The sequence below is a fragment of the Solanum verrucosum genome, unplaced genomic scaffold, assembly GCF_900185275.1.
Source record: "Solanum verrucosum unplaced genomic scaffold, falcon-dt-bn FXZP01000121.1, whole genome shotgun sequence".
Classification (NCBI taxonomy): domain Eukaryota; kingdom Viridiplantae; phylum Streptophyta; class Magnoliopsida; order Solanales; family Solanaceae; genus Solanum; species Solanum verrucosum.
The window spans coordinates 1,397,618-1,423,982 of record NW_026020509.1 but is presented as its reverse complement, the minus strand read 5'-3'; the positions used below and the strand labels follow the sequence as shown (position 1 = coordinate 1,423,982).

General features: G+C 33.9%; 4 protein-coding genes across 4 annotated transcripts in view; 2 read left to right on the top strand and 2 right to left on the bottom strand.

The window, feature by feature from the left end:
* LOC125809755 (CASP-like protein 4D1) overlaps positions 1 to 26,365 on the bottom strand; it is a 96,098-nt gene that overhangs the window by 5,663 nt on the left and 64,070 nt on the right. The gene's annotated exons all lie outside the window — the stretch shown is intronic.
* Positions 1,091 to 12,893, top strand: LOC125809759 (uncharacterized). Its single transcript, XM_049489357.1, has 8 exons — positions 1,091 to 1,405; positions 1,986 to 3,358; positions 4,170 to 5,505; positions 7,959 to 8,238; positions 9,086 to 9,193; positions 9,275 to 9,553; positions 11,598 to 11,741; positions 12,358 to 12,893. The coding sequence occupies exons 2-8, from the start codon at positions 2,050 to 2,052 to the stop codon at positions 12,544 to 12,546; spliced, it is 3,645 nt and encodes a 1,214-aa protein (XP_049345314.1). The 5' UTR covers positions 1,091 to 1,405; positions 1,986 to 2,049; the 3' UTR covers positions 12,547 to 12,893.
* Positions 12,994 to 14,863, bottom strand: LOC125809756 (mitochondrial import inner membrane translocase subunit TIM14-3-like). The gene is made up of 3 exons (XM_049489355.1): positions 14,700 to 14,863; positions 13,688 to 13,857; positions 12,994 to 13,392 (listed from the first exon to the last, which is right to left on the bottom strand). Exons 1-3 carry the CDS (start codon positions 14,700 to 14,702, stop codon positions 13,236 to 13,238), a joined length of 330 nt encoding a protein of 109 aa, XP_049345312.1. The 5' UTR covers positions 14,703 to 14,863; the 3' UTR covers positions 12,994 to 13,235.
* Positions 16,022 to 19,808, top strand: LOC125809752 (long chain base biosynthesis protein 2a-like). The gene is made up of 12 exons (XM_049489349.1): positions 16,022 to 16,274; positions 16,387 to 16,452; positions 16,602 to 16,690; positions 16,932 to 17,077; positions 17,158 to 17,282; positions 17,359 to 17,452; positions 17,549 to 17,712; positions 17,869 to 18,030; positions 18,737 to 18,863; positions 18,978 to 19,144; positions 19,265 to 19,372; positions 19,703 to 19,808. Exons 1-12 carry the CDS (start codon positions 16,149 to 16,151, stop codon positions 19,796 to 19,798), a joined length of 1,470 nt encoding a protein of 489 aa, XP_049345306.1. The 5' UTR covers positions 16,022 to 16,148; the 3' UTR covers positions 19,799 to 19,808.

Sequence of the window (26,365 nt, the reverse complement as noted above, 5' to 3'; positions counted from 1 at the left end):
ATCATTTCAAGACAATTCTAGTGTAATTCCACAAATGAGGTTTGAATATGATAGAATGCTAACCTTTGCCTCAACCTAGTAGAGATAAAGAGATTGGTTTCGAAAGATTCTCGACTCAAATAATGCATATTAAAGCTAGTAGAAACAAAAAATATATAATCAAAGAAGTAGTAAATCATAAGAAAAACATTATATAACATTCGTTTGGTAGAGTGTATTAGGAAAAATAATGCATGCATTAGCCTTGTGTATTACACTAACCTTGTTTGGTACTCTTTTCCAACCTATGTATAACTAATGCTTGCATTAGTTATACACTCTATTGTGAATTAAGTTGTGTATTGCTAATACCATGGATTTTTAGGTATTAGCAATGCAATGGTTTTAATGCATGCATTAACTTAATTAAAGACGCAATTGCCCCTCAAAACCTTTTTTACATCTTTTCTATCATAATAGTGGAGGGTATCTTTGTAAATTAATTTTTTTATGCAATGCATGCTACTTTTTAATACATCAAACCAAACAACGCATAACTAATACATGCATTGCTAATGCAAGTATTACTAATACACTCTATTTAACATTATTCTTATACACTCTACCAAACGACTTAGAGAAAAAGAATGATAACAACAACCAAATAATACAATAATTGCAACATAAGAAACAACAAATAAGAACATGAATCTAAGAACAAGCCAGAACTACAAGAATAACACTGTTACTATTACTACTACTAATAAGGAAGGGAAAACATCTAGTAGTGTACCAAACTACCACCAAACCTAACCAACACAAAAACAATACAATCCACAATTACCTACTAAATTTTTACCCAAATCCACAATCTCTACATCTTTCTATGTAAGGTCATATACTCGATAAACTGAAAATGAATCATATGTTGTTTAATCATCTTTCCTTAATATTGTTTTGGCCTATCTCTACTTTTTCTTACGCGGACACATTTAAAAATTATATTAAAAATATAAGACCATAACTTTTTATAACAAAGGATTTTTTTCAAAAAATATTACTGTTATATTAGTAAAAAAATCATTTTAAAGAAAATAGTGATATATGAAATGTTTAATTGGACAACCATGTCCCATTTCCAGACCTGAAATATTTCCTCTGGCCGAACAAAAGTGAAAGGGATTTAACCAAAGATTACTCTTCGCATTGTTGAACACCCAAAGAACAGCGAAGAAACGATAAAAAATTGAAGAATCTGCAAGAGAAGAGAAGAAAAAAGCGAAAAGTTCAAAATCAAAATGCTCCCATTTTGTTGTAATGTCAATTTGGAGCTCCGTTTCAGTTGAATGTGATGTTTTGTTGACGATGTTATCAATTGGGTATTGTTTGGTTGCCAGAAATATATATTATCCTTCTCCTTCGATTCGTGAGTTGCCATTTTCACTCTTTATGATTCTTTCCCTTTTCAGATTCTTCCCCATTTTAACCCCTTTTCAATTCTTGTTTTATTTTTTAAAAAAAATCTGTTTTTAATCAGTATATGTTCTTTGAACTCTTGTTGTTTCAATTTTTCCTAGGTTTGGAAAAAGTTGAGATCTTTGAATGGGTTTGTGGTAAATCTAGCTAGGGTTTTTTGGTTTTTAAGAAAAATTTGGAAATCTTTCAATTTCTTCATTGGAATTATCGACGTACACTATGCAGCTTTTAATTCTATATAGTTGTTTGTTGTTAATGAACTTATGTTCAACTTACTGTACATGATTTTTTTCTTGAAATTTCTTGTGATTCTACAATCCTTACGTTATTTGGGGCCAAATGTGAGATAGCATAATATGGGTATTTTGTAGTTCTGAGTCAATCAACACCCAAGTTGGTCCACGTTTGATATTGTATTTTTGTGAACTTTGGATGTGTTGTCAACTTCTGGAATAGTGTTCTGAACTTACTATTGCACTTTTTGTTATTGGCTTCTCAATCTATTACTGTTTTCTTTGTTCTTTATTCAGGTTGGGTTGAATATTGTTTGTAGCAGTTGACTACTGCAAGATTTTTGAGTTCTCCATTGTATCAATGGCGGACTCTACATCTTTAGATGTGATACTGGAATTTCTGCGGAAGAACAAGTTTACAGAGGCAGAGGCTACTTTGCTTGGTGAGATGAATAAACGTTCTGACCTGAATGGTGTGGTAGAGAAGCTTACTCTAGAGGATGAAGAGCAGAGCAGATCATTAGAAGAAAATGGGGGCAAAGCAACTGTGGAGAATCTTGGAATGGCTTGTCGAAATGGTGGGGAGGTTTTCAAGGAGTCAAGTTCGAAGAGCAGTGATGAAACTTCAAAGGAGCTTATTGTTAAGGAGATAGAGTGTGGGATTGGGAGAAATGGCTCAGACTGCAAATTGAAAAATGTTGCGTTTGTTGGGAAGAAGAAGGAAAATAATGAATCTGTTGGGTCATACAACAAAACCTTCAGTGCTTGCAACAATGCTGAGGATACTATGATTGATATGTACTCGTGGAACTACAATCCTAGTGGTTCTCTTGTGTCGTATCAGAACAATGGTGGAACTAGTGCTGCCAAGGATTTTTCAGGCTTGGTACATAATCCCAGTAATGGTTCTCATGTGTCGCATCAGAGCAATGGTGGAAGTAGTGCTGCCAAGGACTTCTCTGGCTTGGTGCATAGTGGGAAGTTGAGGTTAAATTTGTCTGAGGTCTTAGAGTGTGGAAAATCTCATGCAAAATCTGGGGAGGATGTCAGTTTTTCTGGTGAAAAGAGAATGTCGTGGCCTGGAAGTACCAGCAAAGACAATGTGGAACCAAAGCATGGAAGTCAAAATAGTGAACTCAAAGAGGCTAATCAGCAAATTAAACTAAACGGGACATCCAAAGATATAATTATTACTAACTCTAGGTACGAAAGTGATGAATCGACTAACCTTTCATCCAACCCTTGGAAAGATTGCTCAGCTGAAACTGTTGTCCCATTCCCCAAAGAAGATGTTTCCACAAGTTATGATCACAATATTGGTACTGGTGGTAACAAATTAGGTAAAAGGATAACAGACGGTAATGATGTTAGGAATACAATTAAAGAGCAAGTGGATGAGGTGGGAAGAGCTTTCTATCTGGGAAAGACACCAGGAAGTGAACCAAAAGATTTCAGCGGCTTAGGCTTTTCGCTTATATCTGAGAGCCAGAAAGAAGAACTACCCAGGTTGCCACCTGTTAGAATCAAGTCAGAAGAGAAGTCCTTCAATATTCATTGGGAGGAAAAATTTGAACGAGATGGACCTGACTCAAAGATTACAAATGGTGACAATACATATGTCATAGGCTCATTTCTAGATGTTCCTATTGGACAAGAACTTACCAATTCAGGTTTGCTTGTCTAGCACTAATTTAATCTTGTAGTTTTGGACAAAAAACTTAGCCTGTTCTTTGGAGATACTAAAATTGCTAAATTGCTCCTAAATTCTCGGAGGGAAATTGTCTCAAAGATTGAATGAAGTTATACTAAATGTGGCCCTGAAAGCGTTGTTCGGATTAGAAAACCAAAAAAAAGATGCAATTTAGAGGGAATAAATGATATTTACTTTCTGTTAAAAAATATATGCTTCCAAGTCATTAACCTTTGTATTTTTTTGTTTAGTACTGACTACCTATGTATTCTAGGACTCTATATCAGATGGACTATTAAATGATATTTGCCTAGGTTGCTTAGTCATTGTCCTATTGTAGTACTGTTTCCTATGGCTGGTGTGAGGGGAGGGTTTGTCTTATCTTGCCATTGATGGTTTGTATTGGTATTCAGCTGCTTGTCCTGTGGACTGTGCAGCATTCTAAATCTTTTTTTAGGGAATAAAATATCTTGTTTATGATTGTTCCACCAAGTTTTGAACTGTGCATAGCTCAGGGATTTCTCGGTTATCAAGAAAAATCTTGTCTGTGATTGTCGTCCTACCAAGAAAATAGAAAGGGACTCTTGAATGTAAGTTTTTCAGTACTTTTTGAGACGACATAAATTTAACTTTCTGCTCTTCCTCAGTTTTGGGTTCTGAGGTAGTTCTCTAAATTTTTTTGACTTGATGATGTTGTCTACTTACCCTCGTGTTATGTTTTTTTTAACTTATCTATGTCAGTTTGATTGATGTCTTGTGGAATAATCATCATTGTCTTAACTGATCACCAGGTGGAAAAAGGATTGGTGGAGGCAGTTGGTTGTCTGTGAGTCAAGGTATTGCTGAGGACACTTCTGAGCTTGTTTCTGGTTTTGCAACTATTGGTGATGGATTGAGTGGATGTGTTGACTTCCCCAATGAATACTGGGATTCTGATGAATATGATGATGACGACGATGTTGGCTATACGAGACAACCTATTGAAGATGAATCCTGGTTTTTAGCTCATGAAATTGATTACCCTAGTGATAATGAAAAGGGAACAGGACATGGGAGTGTTCCAGATCCTCAAAGAGGAGAAAACAAAGAAGATGATGAGCAATCTTTCGCAGAGGAAGATTCCTACTTATCAGGTGAGAGATATTTCCAATCAAAGAATGTTGATGCAGTTGGCTCTTCAGATGATCCTGTAGTGCTTTGTGAAACTGAAATGTATAGGAGAACTAACATTGGTGCCCAATACGACAGACAGTTGATGGATGAAGAAGAACTGAATTTGATGTGTGTAGAACCTGTTTGGCAGGGATTTGTTACTCAAACAAGTGAACTTGTCATGTTAGGGGATGATAGGGCCTTGAATGAGTGTGAAAGGCCCCAACTGGATGATATTTACGTGGACGGTGATCAGCATGGTTCAGTTAGGTCAATTGGTGTAGGTATTAACAGTGATACTGCTGATATCAGTAGTGAAGTGCATGAAAGTTTTGTTGGAGGGAGAGGTCAGGGGGATATAGGGTATTTCCATGATCACGATGCCAGTATTGGTGGGGCTAGACACATACCCCCTGATTCAGATAAGCCTTATTCTGAGATGAGAAACAGAAATGAGAAAACAGCTAAGCAGAGATCTGACAAGTTTGTCTCGGGTACTGATAAAGGAGGATCTGTACAAACAAATCACTTACATGGAGGATTCTCATTTACCCTTCCCGGAGATGGTCAGTTGATTCATACAAGCTCGAGTAAATCTTTACGGTCAAGCAAGGGCAATGCTATTATCACTGATGAAGCTCATGACTGTCTGATTGCAAATGATGACATGCTTGGTTCTTTGAGGCCCAAAAGCAACGAGTCATCACCTATCAAGAGTTCAAGAGATGAACGCAACAAAATTGCTGTAGGATCAGTTAATTCTAGCCCTTCATCTCTTTCAAATTATGGTTATGTAGAACGGGAGCATGTGAAGAAAGAAGAGGACACACAAATAGCCAGAGCAAGAGTGGAAGATTTGGGGCAGTCATTGGAGGATGAGGAAGCAGTTGCTGTTCAGGAACAAGTCAAGCAGATCATGGCTCAGGAAGAGGAATTTGAAACTTTTGAACTTAAGATTGTGCATAGGAAAAACAGGCATGTTCAATCTCTTATTGCCTTTTTTGAATTAGAGTGGACATAATGCCTGTTATTTGATTTTAATACCCGTGATTTGATATTATTCCAGACTGAAGGAAACTGCTTCATATATGCAGTTAGAGTCTTCATCTTTGGTACTCCTTATGTTGGTTTTCTTAAGTGCTGCACTGATCATGATAGATTTAAACTGTGATAAGGGAGAGGTTGTTTACTAAATACATTAGAAACATGTACTTTATTAGGGATGTGAAGATATAGTAAGTCAATGAAAAGCTCTCCCATAGCTCTGGGGGCTCTTGTTGTTGACATATCTTGAGCTCTATGAAGAGACAGAGAACTTTTTAGCATGCTTTGACAACATAGTGAAGTTAAGCAGCCATCACTGAAACCAGTGGAAGTGAAGTCTCCCTAAGAGTAACTGCTGGCATGAGATCTGAGATAGGTATTTTTTTTTTCGGGGATAGATGGAGGCTGATCATGCAGGGTCAATTCAGCCTATGCACCATGAACCATCAGAATTAGCCAAAAAGTGACTTTTCCCCCTTTTTTAGAAGGTAACATTTGTATGTATTGACTAAATCAGTACATAGGTTGTACACAAAACCATATTTACAATCATAGCAAAAAACAAGAAAACCTGATCCAAAATCCTAACCAGAGCCTAGGATATCTATGATGAATCAGTGTCTTCTCGGTATATCTGTGCGCACCTGGTAACATATTCCCTTTTGATTATTGCAATCCTTATTGGAACTTTTTTTAGCTGAAATTTTATGTTTACGATAGACAAAAAGTTCAAAATATCATAAATTTTTTGTTGGACCTTATTTATGCTGAAAAAAAGGTGCAAAGCGAATTTTGTATGTTTTTATGTAGATAAATATTCAGTTTTAATTATATAAGGCTCATGACAAAGTTATATTTCATGATCTTATATTCCTCTGTATCTAAAGGGGAAGAATGTATTAGACGTCAGAGGGAACTTATGTTTTGATTTCAGTATTAAATTCAACATTCATGCTCATTACTAAGGGGTCGTTTGTTTGATGGTTTGGAATAATAAATTTCTGCATCAAATCCCACATAAGATAATGTCGTATAAGAAAAAAAAATCACTGCATGATTAATGCAGCATTTAGTTGTCAGTATTAAATAATAATTGAATTAAAATATGCAGGAATCTGTGTGTTATTTTATTTGGGATAGAATGTGGAATAAGAACATGATTCTTCCTATCTGTAAAAGGCTCCAAGCCTTGTTGGACAAAGTTACCTTGTACTTGTGTTGGTGGAGTGGTAGTAGGTATCCCATGAAATCAGCCAAGGTGTGCGTGCACAAGCTGGTCCTAACACCACAATTATAAAAATAAAAGAGTGTGGAATAAGAACATATGTATTAACAATGTGGGTATTAAGCTATTTAAAGAAAAAGAGTCCTTTTAAATAAGTAGTTCAATTATAAGTTATAACTATCTCGTCATTATTAATCAATGCATAACAATCCCGTCATTATTTATTGCTGCATTAACAATCCTTGCTCTATAATCCATTTATGACTAGTATTTGAACCAAACAACCCCAAATATTTTTGCTAGTCTACAGTTGTTAATAAGATTTTTGGTTGTGTTTGGATGTTAGGCGATAGTTGCCTGCTTAAAACTGTATTCATGCCCAACAAAAACAGGGTCTCTTAGTAATTGGACTATGCAATGTTCCTTTAGGGTGCATGATAAGTTGTTGGTTTTTGAACATAATGTATTCTTGTATTAAATCTAGATGCTTACAGATATGACATTCATGCATTAACAAAACTGTGCTTCTCTCTGCTATATCCATGTACATCTCTGTAGCCAAATTTATTACTTGATCTTGGTTAGAGACTGGGTGATTCAGATTAATAATAGCTGTGAAGGGAGCTGTAGAAGTTTGTATGCTTGGCTTGAACTGTATTTACTTGATGGTATTCCACTGCAGTCTTTGAGGAAAGATGAGAGGCTTTTGAAAATTCTTTGGGAACTGTGATCTTTACCTCTGTAACTGGATCACTTCCATTTAGCTACTAAGAACTTCCAGATTAATTTATAATTTCCAACTTTCCTTATGCACTGGGTGTAGATGAAACTGGCTAGTGACTTAAAGAGAGTTTTGTCTATCTGTTTGATTGTAACTAATCAGACATTTTTACTTCAGCAAGACATGTTTTAACCTTGTAAATGTCTCTATATATGTTCTGACTTATTTCTGTATTACCTTTGGAAAATATACCTTTGCAGGTTTCTCCAGCTTAAGTTAGAAGCTTTCTTTCCACTGTTGTCTCTTCATGCATGTTCTGAATTTTCCCTTATAAAATGAACATTTTTTTTAATTTTCTTTACCTCAAATAGTTTTTATTTTTCTGGATTTGAGGTTTTTTTTTGGTGGTTAATGAAGTTCTTTTGTTTTTGAACTCAGAACTGGATTTGAGGAGGACAAAAGTTTCCAGGTTGTTTTAAATTCAGTTATAGCTGGGCGATATCAAGTCACTGAGTATCTTGGATCTGCTGCATTCAGCAAAGCAGTACAAGCACATGATCTTCATACAGGCATGGATGTCTGTGTTAAGATTATAAAGAACAACAAAGATTTTTTTGATCAGAGTCTTGATGAAATAAAGCTTCTCAAATTTGTCAATAAGCATGATCCTGCCGACAAGTACCACCTACTTCGGTTGTATGATTATTTTTATTATCGAGTAAGTGAAAATTTTGTTGTTTTACAATTTTTGTACATTTTACTGTTTTATGCTAGTGGAAATATTCCTGCTGCAAACCTTTGTGCAACTTTTGAATAGAATTGTTGCTTTTTATCCCTAGCTTGCATACAACGGGATAGTGGTCAGTGGAATTTTTGTTTTCGAAAATTATAAAGAGATCTGCTGTGCCACTATCAACTTCAAAAGTGCTGTTCTGCAAAACTAGCTCCATAAATATTGAATCTCTGTTTGGTTAACACCATCAATATGTCTTAATGAAGTAGGGAAATCTCCTGCCAGGATAGTCTGCAAGATAAATCACGATCGTTCTTTGTGCATGTGTAGATGTTGAGGAAGGCAACCTTAAGTTCATAATTTTCTCATCAGACTAATATGGTGTTAACCAGATCATTTTATTGACTTTCCCCTTGTAAAACTAGATTGTTCTGAACCTTGGGAATAAACTTTGACAGTGTAAAGTTCAGCCCTGATACAGTCTGATTGCTCAAGAGAGGCGAGCATGTCTAAGCATCTAGCTGATTTTGCGAGGTTTTATCCATAAATTGAAAAAGACTTGACTAAATGAAAAGCGTGTGCTGTACTGTACGCTTGATGCTACTTGATATTTGTGGCAGACATCTTCGGCCAAACTTAATATGACATAGTTTAAAAACAATATCTTCTGTAATCCAATATGAAGAGGGAAGAAATATTGATCTGCACTTGATGTGCCTCTTGAGCTTATGCAATACTGTGGTATACTTCACATTTATGTATTATTCTGAATGTAAGCTAAAGAAGCTCTTGATCACGGAAATTTGGCACTGATCTTTGTGTCTGTGTTCAGGAGCATTTGTTAATTGTATGTGAACTACTGAAGGCCAATTTGTATGAATTCCAAAAATTCAATAGAGAAGCTGGTGGAGAAGTCTACTTTACCATGCCAAGACTGCAGGTTTGTTGGATCAAAATATTTATAGATATTTGATGCTAATGGTATCTCATGTGATGAATTTCATATTTACCTGTTGTGCAGTCAATCACAATTCAGTGTTTAGAGGCTCTTCAGTTCTTGCATGGCCTTGGGCTCATACATTGTGATTTGAAGCCCGAAAACATATTGGTGAAAAGCTACAGTAGATGTGAGGTGAAGGTAATTGATCTGGGTAGCAGTTGTTTTGAAACAGATCATCTTTGTTCTTACGTCCAATCAAGGTCCTACCGTGCACCAGAAGTTATTTTAGGGCTTCCTTATGATAAAAAGATAGATATCTGGTCCCTTGGCTGCATTTTGGCAGAACTTTGCACGGGCAATGTAAGTTTTTTTTTTCTTTACACACTCCTCATATTGATTATTATATCTGTATATTTATTGTCAACATGATTTTATATTGGGGTATGCTGTCCATTGTGCCTGCATTCTGGTAGTTCTTGAGTACCTTTTCCCTTTTTTTCATTTTATACCCCTTCCCCGTTCTCCTAGATTGATGAATTTGACAAATGCAAAGCTGCAAACATCATTATGTTTTGGAGTTAGCCCCTAGGCCTTTGGTACAGTAAGAGCATAGCGCATGATGTGTGGGTTAGATGCACATCACAAGTCAAATATTTTGGCAGACAAAAATCTGGAATTTTAGTAGAGACGGATAAAGAGACTGACCTATTATCCACCGAGTTTCAAACATGTGTTATTGACTTTTGGGGATTACTCGGTTATCAAACAAATTTATGTCCTTGGAGTTACTATTGGTATTAAATCTTTCAGAAGCCCTAGTAATTGTTGGCAATTGGCATGTCATCTTAATATGAAATAAGTTTGTTAGGAGGACACTGAGACCATTCTTCAATCTCGCTGCTTAGCGCTGTACTCCTATCTTATGTTAGAATCAGAAGAAACCAATATCTGACTTGCAAGAAGAAATGTGTTTGGGTTTGATATTTCTAACCAGAGAAAATCTTCATAAGAACTAAGACCTTGTGAAGATTCAAAAACTTTATTTCTATTATTATCGTGAAGTAAGCAATAGCTATCTTAAACCTTTTCCTCACTAGCTTGACCTTTACTTTGTCAATGGAATTTTTTTTTGGCGAATGTGGTAAAAAATATGCCAATTGGATTGTTAAAGAAATGGACCTTGGGACTAATTCAACCCTCAAAACTAGCTCAAAGGGGAGGATTGTCCAAGACCATATAAGAAGATCAAATGATCCTATCCCCACCGATGTGGGATATTCAACACCCCCGCACGCCTAGGACTCAATATCTTGAGCATTGGACAATATAAGATGGGGACCCAATATCAGATGAAACGAGAACTGGATGGGTCCAACTTTGATATTATGTTAAAGAAATGAACTTTGAGCCTAACTCAAGATCAAAAGCTAGCCCAAGAGGTGAAGTGTTTAAATAACTATTTTACATGTCCTAAAAGTGAAAGAAAATCAAACACCTAATTACAAATTTACAGTAGGAGTAAATTAAGCTACCTACCATAATTACACATATTCTAAAATATTCACAAAGATTCTAATACTACTCTCAAGCTGGTGCATGCAAATTATAATGTACCAAGCTGGCTTCATATATAACTTGTTCTGGGATTGGCTAATATGTCTGCAAGCTGATTATTTGACCACACTAACCTTGTACGATGTCTCTTTAGAGTACCTTCTCTCTAACAAAATGACAATCAATCTCGATGTGTTTGGTCCTCTCCAAAATACCAGATTTGATGCAATATGAAGTGCAACTTCATGATCCCTTAAATGTGTGAATTAAGGGAAAAGCAAGAGAGTTCAGAATACTTCACTATCCTCAGAAGTTGGTCAGTCTGTTGAAAATAGAGGTCGGATCCTTCATGAATTTTAAGATTCGGGGGATACGGATGCAGAGATTTGGCTAAAAATAATTCAAGATATCTTGAAAAAGTCATAAAACCTAAATTTTGAGATATTATGTGGAAAACTTTAGAGAAGATACTGTTTTAAGGGGAGAATCCTGGAAGGGGATAAAAAGAGAGACGTAAAATTTATATATAGATGGTATTCCATTTTCTTCAATTTCACCTTAGCTTTTGCTTTGATTACAAAAATCATTGAATCTGTTCGGAGTTTCTCCTTTCGATTTTGGTCAAAGTACTCAAAATCGTTTGACCAGATCGGGTACGGATCCCACAGCCATGTTGTGTCGACATGGATGCAGCACCAAAAGTGAAGAGTCCTAGCAATTTCGCTTAAAATTGCTTTAAATGAAATTTGTATTATTTGATGTTCGTATTTGAAATATCGACCAACTGTAATTTGATGTTTGTTTTGAATTTTACTAGTGGGGTTTTATAGGAATTTTCCCATTTTTGCAGGTCCTTTTCCAGAATGACTCTCCTGCCACGTTACTTGCAAGGGTACTTGGTATCACAGGTCCGATTGACCAAGAGATGCTTGTCAAAGGACGAGACACTTACAAATATTTCACCAAAAATCACATGCTATATGAACGAAATCAGGTAAAGTTTCTTCTCCTTTTCCACTCTTTATTTCAGTTCCTTTTGTTTTTGGGGTGAACCCCTGTTTCCCCAGGTCTCATTTTTAAGAGATCAATTTGTCTAGTGACATATTAAGATCAATGTTTTCATGTATCAACGACTCGATCTATTTGGAGGTTATTTAACCATGGATCCAGTTTTTTTAAAGAAAAATCAGTTTCAAAAAGGTTATTTAACATGGATCCTTCCTTTACCTTGCTGTACCCATGTCCAATGGGTATGACATGGTATGGATGTTGCATAATGATACTTAAAAATTGGCTAAAAGTTAGCAACAAAAAAAAAAAACGCACCATAGACTTGCATCCTTAGAGGATATGTACCTGTTCCCGAGTCCATGTACATAGTTTCGAGGACAGCATATATTATTCTGTGAAAGGCCTTTGGTTTTGCCAGTTCTGTATCTACTAAATATTTCCTTAAGTTGAGCTTCAACTGAGATCTAGAATCTGCAACCCAGTAAACATCATTGTTGGAGTCCCTTATTTGAATGCAACTCTGGCCGGAAAAAATGAAATTGGATATAATACAATGTCAAGATAATCAATTCCTCTTTCTTTCTTCTTTCTTTTTGTAGGAAACAAACAGAATGGAATACTTAATACCCAAAAAGACATCCTTGAGGTATCGATTACCAATGGGAGATCAAGGTTTCGTTGATTTTGTGGCTCATCTTTTAGAAGTTAACCCAAAGACGCGGCCTTCTGCCTTGGAGGCTCTAAAACATCCATGGCTATCATATCCATATGAGCCAATATCATCGTGAATTATATGAGATCTCTTGGCACTAAAGGTGTTTTCTATTGCTTCGATTTGGATTCTCCAGTGATGATATATGAAGAAAGTTGTCCAAGCTGGGTTGTATTTCTAGCTAACACAAATAGAGTGTTCTGTAACATTAAGATTTTCCGTTTCTTCCTTGTCTTTTTTTGGTCGCAGCAAATGCATTCTGTTTGTACATGATGTCTACTAATTCTTTTTAGGTATTTAGTGATAGCTTGTGAAATAGCCGCTTATCCAGGCTTTTGCTCAGTTGCTGCTATGTATCAGAATGAAGCAAAAGTACAAACATTTCGTGAAGATATAATATGCAAAATGCAACTTGTTGATGTATTATTCTGAGTTGTGTGTTCACGTCCAGTATATAGTTAGTTCAAGTTGAGCAGTAGGTGGGGTGCGCCAACTGCGTACATACTACATGCAGATAGAGTAATGGTTCAAAATAGAATAGTAAACAGGAAGATACAACTTGTTATTGTAAAGCAATCTGCAAAAGAATATTTCTGGTTGCATTACATGAAATTTATGACAGTAATGCACCTAGCTGTTGATACAAATTCACCTCTTCCTCGAATCAAATTATGTTCTCTTACTCCCCAGAAACAGATCCGGTTAATGTATACTGACTATCATGAAGCTGTTAAGAAATAAAAGTGTAAAGAAAACACTAGTCAATTAGAATGCAGAATTAGCTCCCTTGGTTTTCCCTAACAACACGTCCTTGGCTTCATTGATCTTGGAAGCAAGATAATGACTGCCACCAGCGTCTGGATGATTTGCTACAATTACTCTCCTGTGAGCCTCCTTGATCTTCTGCAGGACAGCACTTTCCCTAGAAAGGAAAGAAATGGAACATAAGCAACTAATTTAATTGATTGATACATGTAGCTTTGTCGATCACGAGCTCAAAACAAAAGTGTGCCAGGAGCACCAATCTGCTTATAGAAAGAATCAATAGTTTTCACTTAGAATGCATGAAAGTTACAAGTTGCGAACTTTCCTAAACAAATCCGGAACAAGTTAGCCATTTAAAGGATTTCAGAACTTGAAAAAGAGCACAAAAATAGAAAAGAAATACATGTTGCCATTACAAAAACAGAACTTAAAACAGGGTAAGATCATCACACCTAACTCCGAGAATCAATGCTGCTTCTCGCCTTGTCATATCCCGATCAAAGCCGCCAGGATAAAACTTCCTCACTCGAGGTGCTGCTTTGAACGTTTGCCATGCTCTTATCAAGTATCTAGCTCCCAAAGCAGCAGCACCAATGGTAGTTCCCACAACTAATGGAGTTGACTGAAAAGAGAGAGCACGAAAACGCTTGGTACTATATCTAATAGATCAACCAAGTAGAACTTAAAGAGGAATAGTATGATTAACAAGAATAGGAAACAAAAGTCCAGATCCTTGCATAGCAAAGCAATCTCTTTTCATGCTAAATTGTAGAGTATATTGTGTATAGCACCATGGTTCTTGTGGCAGCTAAGAAAACCCTTCCTAAAAGACCATCCATTAACATAATCTCTAGCTCAAACAGATCTATATATAGACTATCCCAAGAACATTTAAGCAACAATCATTGAAGTGCAAAACAAAATATGTTTTGAGGTTCAATTATGCAATTAAAAGTACTATATACTTGAAAAAGAAAACAAAGATAATAACTAACTTGGCCGTCTCAAATGCAAAATTTGACCTTTTTCCCATAGCTAGAGTTTGACCGTATAGATTTTAGGATTAGATTTTGAAAATTTATCATCGAATATCCATTTGATCATGAAATAAATTCCAAAAAGTTGGGTTTTTGGGACTTCCACACACAAAACTTCAACTTTTTCCAAGTAAAAAATGTATGTCCAAACAAAACCGCAAATTTCAGAAACTCAAAGTTTCAAGTTTGCAACTTCAAAATTATATGCTTAATTTCAAGTTTGAGACAAAATTTGGAAATAGAAATTAGATTGAAGTATTCACCAGCCAAGCTCACAGAGATGATTTCATTGCATACAGACGCTACTAATTAAACTAAAAAAACAAATTATTTTATCACAGCAAAATGATGAAATCCTAAAACAGAAGAACAATATCAAACAAAAAGAAATTCTTAAGGAAAGTGAAAGAAATAGAAGATTAATTACCATGAGAAAACTCGCAAGACTTCAACAATGATGAGATTCAGGATTTTCAATACGCAGTCAGCTGAGAAATTTGACACAAATTCACAATCAATTCGCTGAAAATAGCAAATTTCATCGTCGATGTTGGAACCACGGAGCTTATATAGTTTGCCATGAAAAATGGCTTTTTGGCTTGGGCATCAAGAAATTTTAGACCCACCAACATGGCGGTTCGCGTTTTTAGTTCTAGAGGATTCTACTAGATGATGCACCCGGTTTTAGCCGCTCCAATGTGTAATTAATTGGAAAAAAAAAAACAGAAAATACCTAATTGTCCTAACAAAAAAAACAATAAATAAATAAATAACTAATTGACTATTTATTTTTTTAAACGACATTAGGATTGACCATTTGCGCATGTTTTGTTACGGTATTTAGTACAACTTGATATTTTGTAACATTCACAAGATGGGTTTGCTATGGAGGAAATTATTTCCGAGTTTTACTTTTGGTCGTAGCTTATCGAGGATATGATCTTAATTTGAGATTGTGGAGGAAACGAATTATAGTAGAATGTTGTTGTTAATGGAGCATTGTCTTGTCTTGCTTATCCTTCTTTACTATTAGTTATAGTTTTTTGTCCTCAAAGTGCATAGATTCTGAATTTTGTAAAAACTAGTTACTAGATGAAATTTATCTCGATCGATCATAGATGAGCCATCAGTCATATTATTTCGGTAAATAGCAAGTCATGAGTTGCATCAAGTTTATGGTGAACTAAGATCTTGATCTGAATGCGACCTTATATTCTATCCGAAACTATTTTCTATATATTGAGCTGAATCTAACAAAGCGCTTTTATGTCATATATCGCCTCTTGATACGTTCAATTGTCATAGTCATAATTTGTCCAATACAAACAATAATAACAACAACATTCACATTGTAATACTATAAATAGAATATGAAGAGAGTAGAATGTACACGTATCTTATTCCTATCTTTGGAGGAATAGAAAATTATTTTCGATAGACCCACACACATAATAAAATAGAATTTGATCAACACGTAATTTTATAGTAAAAATCTTCTGATCTAATAAATCAACAACAATAATAACTAACAATTATTCAATATGATCCACTCACATTCAGGTCAGTATATGTCGTTTCAAAAATAAAATTTAAACATGTTTTTATTTTTTTTAATACTGTTTGTTCCATATCAGAAACAATTACTAGTATTAATTTCAAATTTAAGCTGCATGAATAAATGCCTACTCATTTTATTTTGATAGCGGTCCCTTGAATAGAGTCTGAAATAGAAGTTAGAACAATAGATAATAAAAAAAAATCATACGCGAAGGGAGGGATTGGATTTGATCAAGCTCGCTCTGTCTCATCGGAATCGGAGATCGGAATTCTCCTTCAAGTGTTCGCCTTCGCCGGCGGTCCGATCTCCGACAGTTCAATGATCACCATTCCATACTTGACTGCCTTGTCCACCTATTTCAGCTATGGCTTGCTCTTTGCCTTTGGCCAATTTCGTGATTTCTTCAGAAAAATATTCGATTGGTGGAACGCCAGTAATCTTCAGGTATGTTTGTATTTCTATTTCTATAATGTCCGTCCTGCTCTTAAATGCGCGTCTCTGCGTTTGATTCATGGCATTTCAACAATGGTTATTTCGTGTTTAAAATTAATGGCAGGGATATGCGCCTATCTGCTTAGGACTCGAAGATTTCTATATCCGTCGGTTGTATCTTCGCATTCAGGTAATTATCATACAGCATTTTACAACACTTTGTTGCAGAATTGTGATGGTTTATGCTTGAAATAGTATAATTGTGTTAATTCGATAGCTGTCTAATGCTAAATGAAAATCTATAATTTGTTTCATATATTTTGCTTCGTTTTACAATAGGATTGTTTTGGAAGGCCAATATGCAGTCCTCCTGATGCTTGGTTTGACGTGGTAGAGCGTGTATCCAATGATAATAACAAGACACTAAAGTTAGTATATACGTCATTTGCTTCGTTTTGATCTTTTTCTTTAACTTTCTGAAAAATGCTTCCTCCATTTGTGGTTCTTTGATTGTTCTGTTTAATATTATAAGAGAACTATGTGTATATGAAGTTACTACAGCTTCACTGGTGATGCATGAATATTTCTCTGTTGAACAATGTAAGATATATGGTTAGTAGTAAGTGTTTTGAAACATTGTTTTTAATGCTCAAAATTCTTTTTATGCAGTGGGACCACAAAAGTTTCAAGGTGCCTGAACTTGGGATCATATAATTACCTTGGTTTTGCTGCTTCTGATGAATATTGTACCCCACGTGTTATTGAGTCTTTGAAAAGATTTTCCGCAAGCACATGCAGTACCCGTGTTGATGGAGGTAGGCATGATCCCATTCAATTTTGTACTGTGAGTCTTTCCTGCATAAGTAAACATTGTTTATGAAAATTGTCTTGTCAGGCACCACAACGCTACATAGTGAATTGGAAGTGTGTGTGGCTAATTTTGTTGGAAAACCAGCTGCTATTGTTTTTGGTATGGGTTATGTAACAAATTCAGCTATTCTTCCGGTCTTGATTGGAAAGGTATAGAGTTATAAAAAGTTACGTTCTTGTTTTATACTTGTTATTTTATTTGCTTTTTGATTACAGTCATTTGCAGGGAGGTTTGATCATCAGTGATTCTCTGAACCACAACTCTATTGTAAATGGTGCTCGAGGTTCTGGATCCACCATTCGTATTTTTCAACATAACAGTAAGTATTCATGAGATTTCTTTTTCGTTTGAACAATAATGTTCAATGAGGTGTCCAATGTCATGTCCGTGCTTTAAATTTCCATAATTTCTTTAGCACCGTCTCACTTGGAGAAAGTCTTGAGAGAACATATTGCTGAGGGACAACCCAGAACACACAGACCATGGAAGAAGATAATTGTTGTGGTCGAGGGCATATACAGTATGGAAGGGGAGCTTTGCCAACTCCCAGAAATTGTTGAGATATGCAAGAAGTACAAGGTAATATAGTGTTTGATGTCTCTTCCTGGAACTTCTTCTTTTAATTGACATGTCAATAATATTTTAACTTTTTGCCATGCTCTTTCTTTTATAATGAGGGCATCTAATTTAAATGTATCTGCTTTCTGAGGTTCAGGTACTATCTAATTTTTGTAGGCATATGTGTATCTGGATGAGGCTCATAGCATTGGAGCAGTTGGAAGAAGTGGAAGGGGAGTCTGTGAGCTCTTAGGAGTTGACACTGCAGATGTGGAGATTATGATGGGAACTTTTACAAAGTCATTTGGATCATGTGGGGGTTATATTGCAGGATCAAAGGTATGATTTTCACAAAAAAATGCTACTGACTAGCTTTTCATTGGTTGAGTTAAGCTTTCCAACCATTAGTTAGTTGAAGAACCGTTCCTGGATAACTTGTAATTTGCATCAAACCTCATATTTCTCAAGGATATTACCTGAGTGTATCTGCTTAATGCTGCCTCATTCCAACATGTCATTGGGTTTGAAATGAATGCTGCTCCGACCATTGTGACAACAAGATTGTCAATTGGTTGCCTGATTGGTTAACATTGTAACTGTCATCACATTATGCATTGCCGTTTTCTAGATACTCCTTTTTACATTTTCTTTTCTTAAGCTAATGTGCTCAATCTTTGCATGAAAATCACATTATTACATAATCTGGTCAAACATTGTCCAAAGAACATAGCAACCCAGTAAACCAGAGTATTGGCACGTGAATGAAATCCCTATTTCCAGCTGATAATAAAACCAATCTTGCAGGAAATTATATGTACTGCAGGCCTGCGGGCATTTCCTGTCTGATCTTCCAGTACAACTGATTTGATAGACTTTATCTAGATGATTTGTTTCATGGTTTCTGCCAGTGAACCACCTGAATGATTGATTCTTTTACTTTTACTTTTCCACTTCAGTAGGATGTGTGTTCACAGAGCTTTTTCTTGTGGTAAATTTATGATGTCATCTATAAGAGGTGGCTTTGACATTTGATACAACAATATAGGAACTTATCGAATATCTGAAGTACAATTGCCCAGCTCATCTCTATGCCACATCAATATCACCTCCAGCTGCCCAACAAATAATTTCTTCTATCAAGGTTATACTCGGTGTAGATGGTTCTAGTAGAGGTCAGAAATTTCGTCCTGTTAAATGAAACTCTACTTTTCATTATATTCTTAATGCAACTCAACACTGGTATAGTGATAGTCTACCGATCATTAGAGCAACTTTGGTTCTTATAGGGGCTCAGAAGCTAGCACAGATACGTGAAAATAGCAACTTTTTCCGCTCTGAATTACAGAAGATGGGCTTTGAGGTTCTGGGGGACAATGATTCTCCTGTTATGCCCATTATGCTCTACAATCCAGCAAAAATACCTGCTTTTTCACGGGAGTGTCTCAAACGAAAAGTACTGTTTTCTACTATTGTTTCAGCTTCATCCAAACTAGAATTAGATCATTCTCTAATAAATGCTTATTCCCAATTTTTCCTCTTGTAATAATATTTATTTCATATTCTACTACTATAGGTGGCAGTAGTGACAGTTGCTTTTCCAGCTACTCCTTTACTTTTGGCCAGAGCACGAATTTGCATATCTGCTGCTCACTCAAGGGATGATCTTATTAAAGCGCTCGAGGTTAGCTTGTACTTGCATTTGATTTATCATTTCAGATGATGATCATGTTTAGTTATGTCCTACTGTCATTATACAAGCAACAATCCGGCACCAGAGATGCTGCTTATTGAGGGATTAACCTATTGTCATGCCAATACAAAACAAAAAAGAAGATTTAAACAGATTAGTGTGTATTTAGTGGCATATTAAAATCTTGAATGAAGATGATCTTTTGTGTTTCAATTAGTATTTCAGCTTATGTAAATCAACACCTACCTGAAAAGAAAGGCAGTGTGGCCATTACTAGTGCAAGTGAATAGCTAGTAATTTAGCAACTATTGCTTTTGTCAGGTTATCAGTGAAGTTGGTGATCTAGTGGGCATTAAATACTTTCCTGCCGAGCCCAACAAAGAGCAGCTAGAAGCAAACAGAGTCAAGCTAGAATGAGTTAAGTTTCTGTTTTTGCCTAAGGAGGTTCAGAATTGATTCAATCAAAAATGATACATCTTTAGGATGAGAAGTTTTGACACTTTTTAACTTTTGTATAGAAGTATAGTCACGTACTACATGGGATAGTCTTATCTTTCTCTAATGCTTCACGAATGAGATGCTGCAAAGTGCCAAATCGTGGATATTTTGCTCTCTCAAAACAAAAATAGAGAAATGACATGGAAAAAGCAAATCTTCAATATTGACTCACAAATTGCTGAAGAAAATTTCATGTAAGGCAGAGAGGAAGGAAACTACACAGTAGTGAAAAGACAATAACAACACTGTAACAAGAAGAACAAGGAGCAAAAACATGAACGTTGATCCGAATGATCTTTGACTCATATAATTCAGCTTGCTATTGCCTATTATTTGTCTTTTCTGTTATTTACTAGCATTAGTTTCTGGAAACTTGTTAGCCAAACTGTTAAAGAATGGACTTCCAGCTAATATGAAGGTTTGCAATGCTTGTGTACACAGTTTTAGTAGGTCTTGGTTCTTTGCTGTTAATAATTTGGAATTTTCTTAAATGTCAGAATTTCATAGATGGACCAGTTGCTAATTTTGTGGCAGTTAAAGGGGTAAATATTTTAAGGAGTGGCCTAAAAGAAGGTTATGGCAAAATCATCCCCTGGAAAGTAAAATTTGCTGCTATGCAATGATTTATCAAAGGATTTCTTAGGCATTTCATGCTGAGACTGAAAGGTTGTATATATCTGCCCTTTCTCAACGCATTACTTTAGACAAAGACTCCATTGTTTCCTCTTTTCGGATGATAAATCTTTCTCGGGACATGGAGTGTGAATCAAACCAATTTTTGAATTGATATTGAGATACTAATGCAAGTCTTCCCTTCTGAATCAGATAGATTCATATCTGAAAGTGGTTGATAATAAGTTCTTTCAAAATTAACTATTTGCCCATCTGTGTTAGAGGTGTTCCAGGGATCGGATCGACTTGGAAAATGAAAAGATTTGTACAAGTTATATGTTTCATTTCCATTTTGTGGAAAATTGTTAGGTATGAATATGTTAGATACGTATGATTTGATTGGTGAAATAGTATCTCTCCCCAAAAACCTTTTTTTTTTACCACGCACAAAGAAAATATTTTGTTGCGCTTTGCTTCTCGTTCAAAGTGTGAACAACTTCAAGAACTAGGAGAAAGGACGGGCAGAAACTATACGCAAAATTACTCTTTTGTTACATTGGTCGAGATAGATTTAAGATTTGAAGTTTATAGATTCGATACAATAATAATTGGACCCGCAATCAAATATTGCTAAATATCTTTATACATATATAAGGTATGAACAAAAATTAGTGGATTCTCGGTGAATTCACAATTAATATTCTAGATCCGCCATTGGTTTGAATTGTTTATTTTACACAATAATGCATCACTTTGTGTGTACTATTAGTTGAGATGTATGTAAGCTGGCTCGAACACCACGGTTATCGAGCAAACTTGTCATAGTAAATGTTGTGTTTATGAATCATAGTATTAATTTGATTTGGTGAAAATTTAAAGATAGAAAAGCACCAGCTAGCAACGCTTCTTCTCAGAGTGGATGATTAAATGAGTATGGTGGAAATTCGATTAAACATTGTTATGGAGTTATTTCATACACCTTAATAAAAGCAATACAAACTACCTCGTCGTTGGTTGGACAGAAATGTTACACATTGACATAGTTGTTTCTTTAATATATCAAAAATAATAATTAAGCTATTGAAGTTCAAATTCGAAACGAAAACTAATAACGTGTGGAAATATTTAAGACACCTAATATATTAATGTTTCGGTTGAATTTGGACGGATCAATGTGGGCTGAGATAAATAAGATCTATGTAATAACTCGATGTGCTAACTCTTACCAATTGTTAATTTCTTTATTTGTTTTCTTATAATTTACTTACTTGCTTGAATACACGCTAGTTTCCAATATTACGAATTTTATCAGATTTTGGTGCCTCCAAATACATGTATCTCTCAAGATATATGAAGTCAAAATTAAGTGTAATTTGTTCTAGATACATCGTATCCAAGTGAATTCATATGTATCTAGATACATATATAGACAACTCTCGCTTGCCCCCCTTCCATCTCGCTTGCCACTCTCCTGTGTATCTAGGATCAGATAATGTGAATCACACGAGATACATGTATCTGGAGTGATTCGCATGTATCTGGGATACATAGACAAATGTCGTTCGTCTCCCTTCTGTTCTCACTCACTTCTCCCTATTTCAGTATATCTGGCAGCAAAAAAATATGTATTTGGCATATCTGACTTGAAATTCGGTATGAAATTATTAATTAATGAGATAAAATGTAATTATTTTAAAATATAGGAAGTATTAGTAAATATAGTAGAAATATTTGTGTAATTAGATAGTTTTTCACGAGAAAAAAGAACCTTTCTTTTTAATGTTTTCACAAAGTTTCTCATAGTCAATTGAAGCTACTTACATATTTAATCCAAACAATCCAACTTTTAGATGATTGAATAACTAGACAGATCAAAATGAATTGAATTAATAAATTAATCCAATCTTAAGCCTTAGTAATATTAATTTCACTCAATATCAATGTAACAAAAATATTACTCCTATTAGGCATTTTCTCTTTTTTCTGTTTTTAGGTATAGATGGAGACTTGAAGAGGCAAATTGAAGTAGACAAATAAAGAGATATAAATGGGAAGCCGTAGTAATAATAAATACTCTTACTTATATATTGTCGATCTATATGATGTTAGAGAGGAATTAAGTTGTTGCAGCTCCTATATTTAAATGTTAGGTTTTAGGAGGCAATAGAGCTGGAGTCTAGTGTTTGGTGAACTTCTTTGCCAACATATGTATTTATTACTCCCTTCATTTCATCATTATAAGTTTGAATCTAAAGTGGTGGGAGCAGTTTCTCGAGAATTCAGTAATAAAAATATTTCCTTAGTTATTGGCAATAGAAATGAAACTTGCATTGATGTCCTTCTTGGTGAGAGTTCAATTTCTATTCGGCACATATAATAAAGTCTATTTTGAAAAATATTGAAATTATCATCGGGACTCGGGAGTCATAAACTTCAAATTTTGAATAATTAGTTTTTATTTGTGTTTCACATAATCAAGAAGGTTTTATTTATTTTCTTATGAATTCATTAACTCTATTTAAATGAGTGGATTTATCTCTACACCTCAAATTATTTGTCATATTTCTCCGTTAGTACTAAGGATAAAATGAAAAATAATACTCTATTAATTAATTTTATCTTAAACTTCTAAAATAAAAAATAATTTAAAATAATTAATTTTTAAAATTACGATAAATAATTTGAGACGTGACTAAGCTAGAAACACCACTAGGCACTAATATGAAACATAGAAATCTCTTGTGTTTTCTTTAATGTTTGGCGAGAAATTAATACTCCTTTGTTTTCATCTTAAAGGCTACGCTGAAGTTTGAACAATCACTTTGTAGACCATTAAACTTGGTTGTTGTATAGTAATTATTTTATAATGTATTCATGTATTTTGATAAATATGAATATCATTTTTTATCGTTGCATAATATTACATAATATTATATATCAATCATTTAAAGGATAAATCTACATGAAAGTAGAGTAAGAGATAAAACTACTGTAAAAAGGTAAAGTAGTAGATGAAATATGAACATTAAATTTAATAAATAAAGATAAATAATAAGAAGAAATAAAAAAAAGTTAATAATGCGATCACATCAAATCAATTGTTTCATGAAATGAAACTTTTGGTCGTTAAATTTTAATGTAGTAACGATCAAAATAAATATCATATTTAAACCAATAATATAATACAATAACTAATAATTCATTTTCTTGAAAATATTTTCCTGAAAAAAAGTGTATTTTAAGTTAGTGAGTAATAATATCAGGCTATTAGAAAATTGGATAATTTTTATTAAAGATTTGTGATCTTGTCTAAGCATTTTAGTTGGAGTGGTAATATTAAGTTAAGGAATTAAGATTGGCGTGAATAAAATGGATTCTACCACATAGGTTGGGTTCCATTAATTCTTAACTAGATCAAGTCTCGAGTTAAAGCACTTGAGAATGAAAAAAGTTTAGTTACGTTGGAAGTGTCCCCCTTCAAAAAGGTTTAAGATAAGCAAATTCAAATTTATTAAGCCTCAATATAAATATTAAATATCGAGCGAAAAAATCCAAAAAACTTGTCACATGATGTAGTCATATATACTAATGATGAGATGTTATCCAAAATAACATCAATTGTCTTTTAAGGTACATTTTTTTGAGAGTAATTTCCCTGGATAGTCACCCATGTTTGGAAAATTACCTAGGAATATCACTTATGTTTGTTTTAGGATCACAATATCACCCAACTTTACCTCTTTTTCTCAAAATATACTTGATACAAAAAAAATATTATCTCTCTCCTAATAGGATGCCATGTCACATTATTCCTTTTTTATTATTAACATTTTTTTAATTCCTTTTTTATTATTAACATTTTTTTAAATTCTTTAAAAACATTATATCCTTTGTAGTTTGACAATATGGTCACCTTATTACTCTAATGAATTAAAATATCAACAAAAAGGGAGTCCGAAGCTAAAAGGGTCATTTTTTTCCTTCAAAAAACAAAAAGGGCACATCAAAAAAAAAAAATTAACCAAAAGGGCAAAATCCCTCCTGACGGATCGATTTTCTTTTGACAAAAATTGACGCCGTCCGTTAAAAGAAATAAAAATCGCTGTATTTGGCAGCGATTTTCTCAATAAATAAATAAATTATTATTTCTTTAAAATCGCTGCTATAGCAGCGTTTTTATAAAAATAAAATAAATAAAATAAAAAAGTGAAATCGCTGCTATAGTAGTGATTTTTTGTTAAGGAATTAAAAAAAAAACATAAAGAACAAGTTTTAAATTACATAAATTTCCGGCGGCAGCCATTTAAAAAAAATAATAAGTTTTTTAAAGAAAAAATCGATGCCGAAGCAGCGATTTTCAGTTTTTTTTTTTTTTAATTTTCATTTAAATTTCTAAAAGGGTAAAGATTTAAAAAAAAAGAAGCTTTTTATGAAAATCGTTGGCTTCAGTTTTATTTATTTTTTTAATTTTTATTAAATTCTCTGCAAGGGTAGGATTGTTTTTTTTAAAAAATAATAATTTCTTAAACAATTCAGCACTTTTTTTTTTAATTTCTTAAACAAAATCGCTGCAATAGCAGCGATTTTTCTTTTAATATTTTAAATATAAAAATGCTGTTATAGCAGCGATTTTAAAGAAAAAATATTTTTTTTGAGAAAATCGGCAGAGATTTTTATTTATTTTAGCGGAGTGGCGTCAATTTTTGTCAGAACAAAATCGCTCCGTCAGGAGCGATTTTTCCCTTTTGGTTAAATTTTTTTTTTTGATGTGCCCTTTTTGTTTTTTAAAGAAAAAAAGTTACACTTTTGGCTCCGGACTCAACAAAAAGGTGCCATTGCCCATTAGTGTCCATATAAAAACATTATCTCGCTTGAAAAATCGAAGGAAACCACATATTTTCTTGAAGAATCGGAGGAGCTCATATTTGGATTTGCCGCCTAATCCCCTAGAACTAAGGTAGAAATTTTTGGGCTATGTAATTTTTTTTACTAGGTAATATGGGTTGTCTAAATTTTTTTTTAAAAAATGTTAATAATGAAAAAGGAATAATGTGACATGGCATCCTATTAGGAGAGAGATAATTTTTTTTGTGTAAGTATATTTTGAGGAAAAGAGGTAAAGTTGGATGATATTGTGGTCCTAAAACAAACATAAGTGATATTTCAAGGTAATTTCCCAAACTTGGGTGACTATTCAGGGAAATTACTCATTTTTTTGAAGAACATTAAGGTAAATAAAAATGTTTTTTCACTTTTCAGACCAGAATTTACTACTAGCTAGTAGCCTAGTACTATTATTTTCTTTTCTTTGTAAAAAGAAACTTGAGATAAAATTTTTATCTTAATTTGTACACAACTATTATTACAGTCAGATTTTATGTAACATATGATAAAAGTTTTTGTTTAACATTTATATATATCAACAATTTTGTACACAACTATTATTACTAGCTAAGTTTATATCATTTCTCAATATTTAGAGATAAATGTTACTCCTACTTTTATTTAAAACATAAATTAAGTTATATTGAAAGACCTCTTAATTTTAAAGTTCAAATCATGAAAACTTAAAACATTTCAAAATAAATATTTTGACGATGATAGTATTGATTTCTCCCTATAAAATTCTGTTCCAATTATTAAACCAATAAAAACCATGCATGAAATCATTTTAATTGGAGCTTTTAAGGCCATTTATATTTCTTCAAAATTAAAGTTATTAAAATACATATCACTTATGAATTATGATCAACCTTTCTTTAATACAAACAAATCATTTGCATAAGAAAATGATTTATCGGCTATTATTACAAAAGATCTACAAGATATTTAAGTTACAATTCTCTCTTTAAATCTTCTTCTTAATTATATATG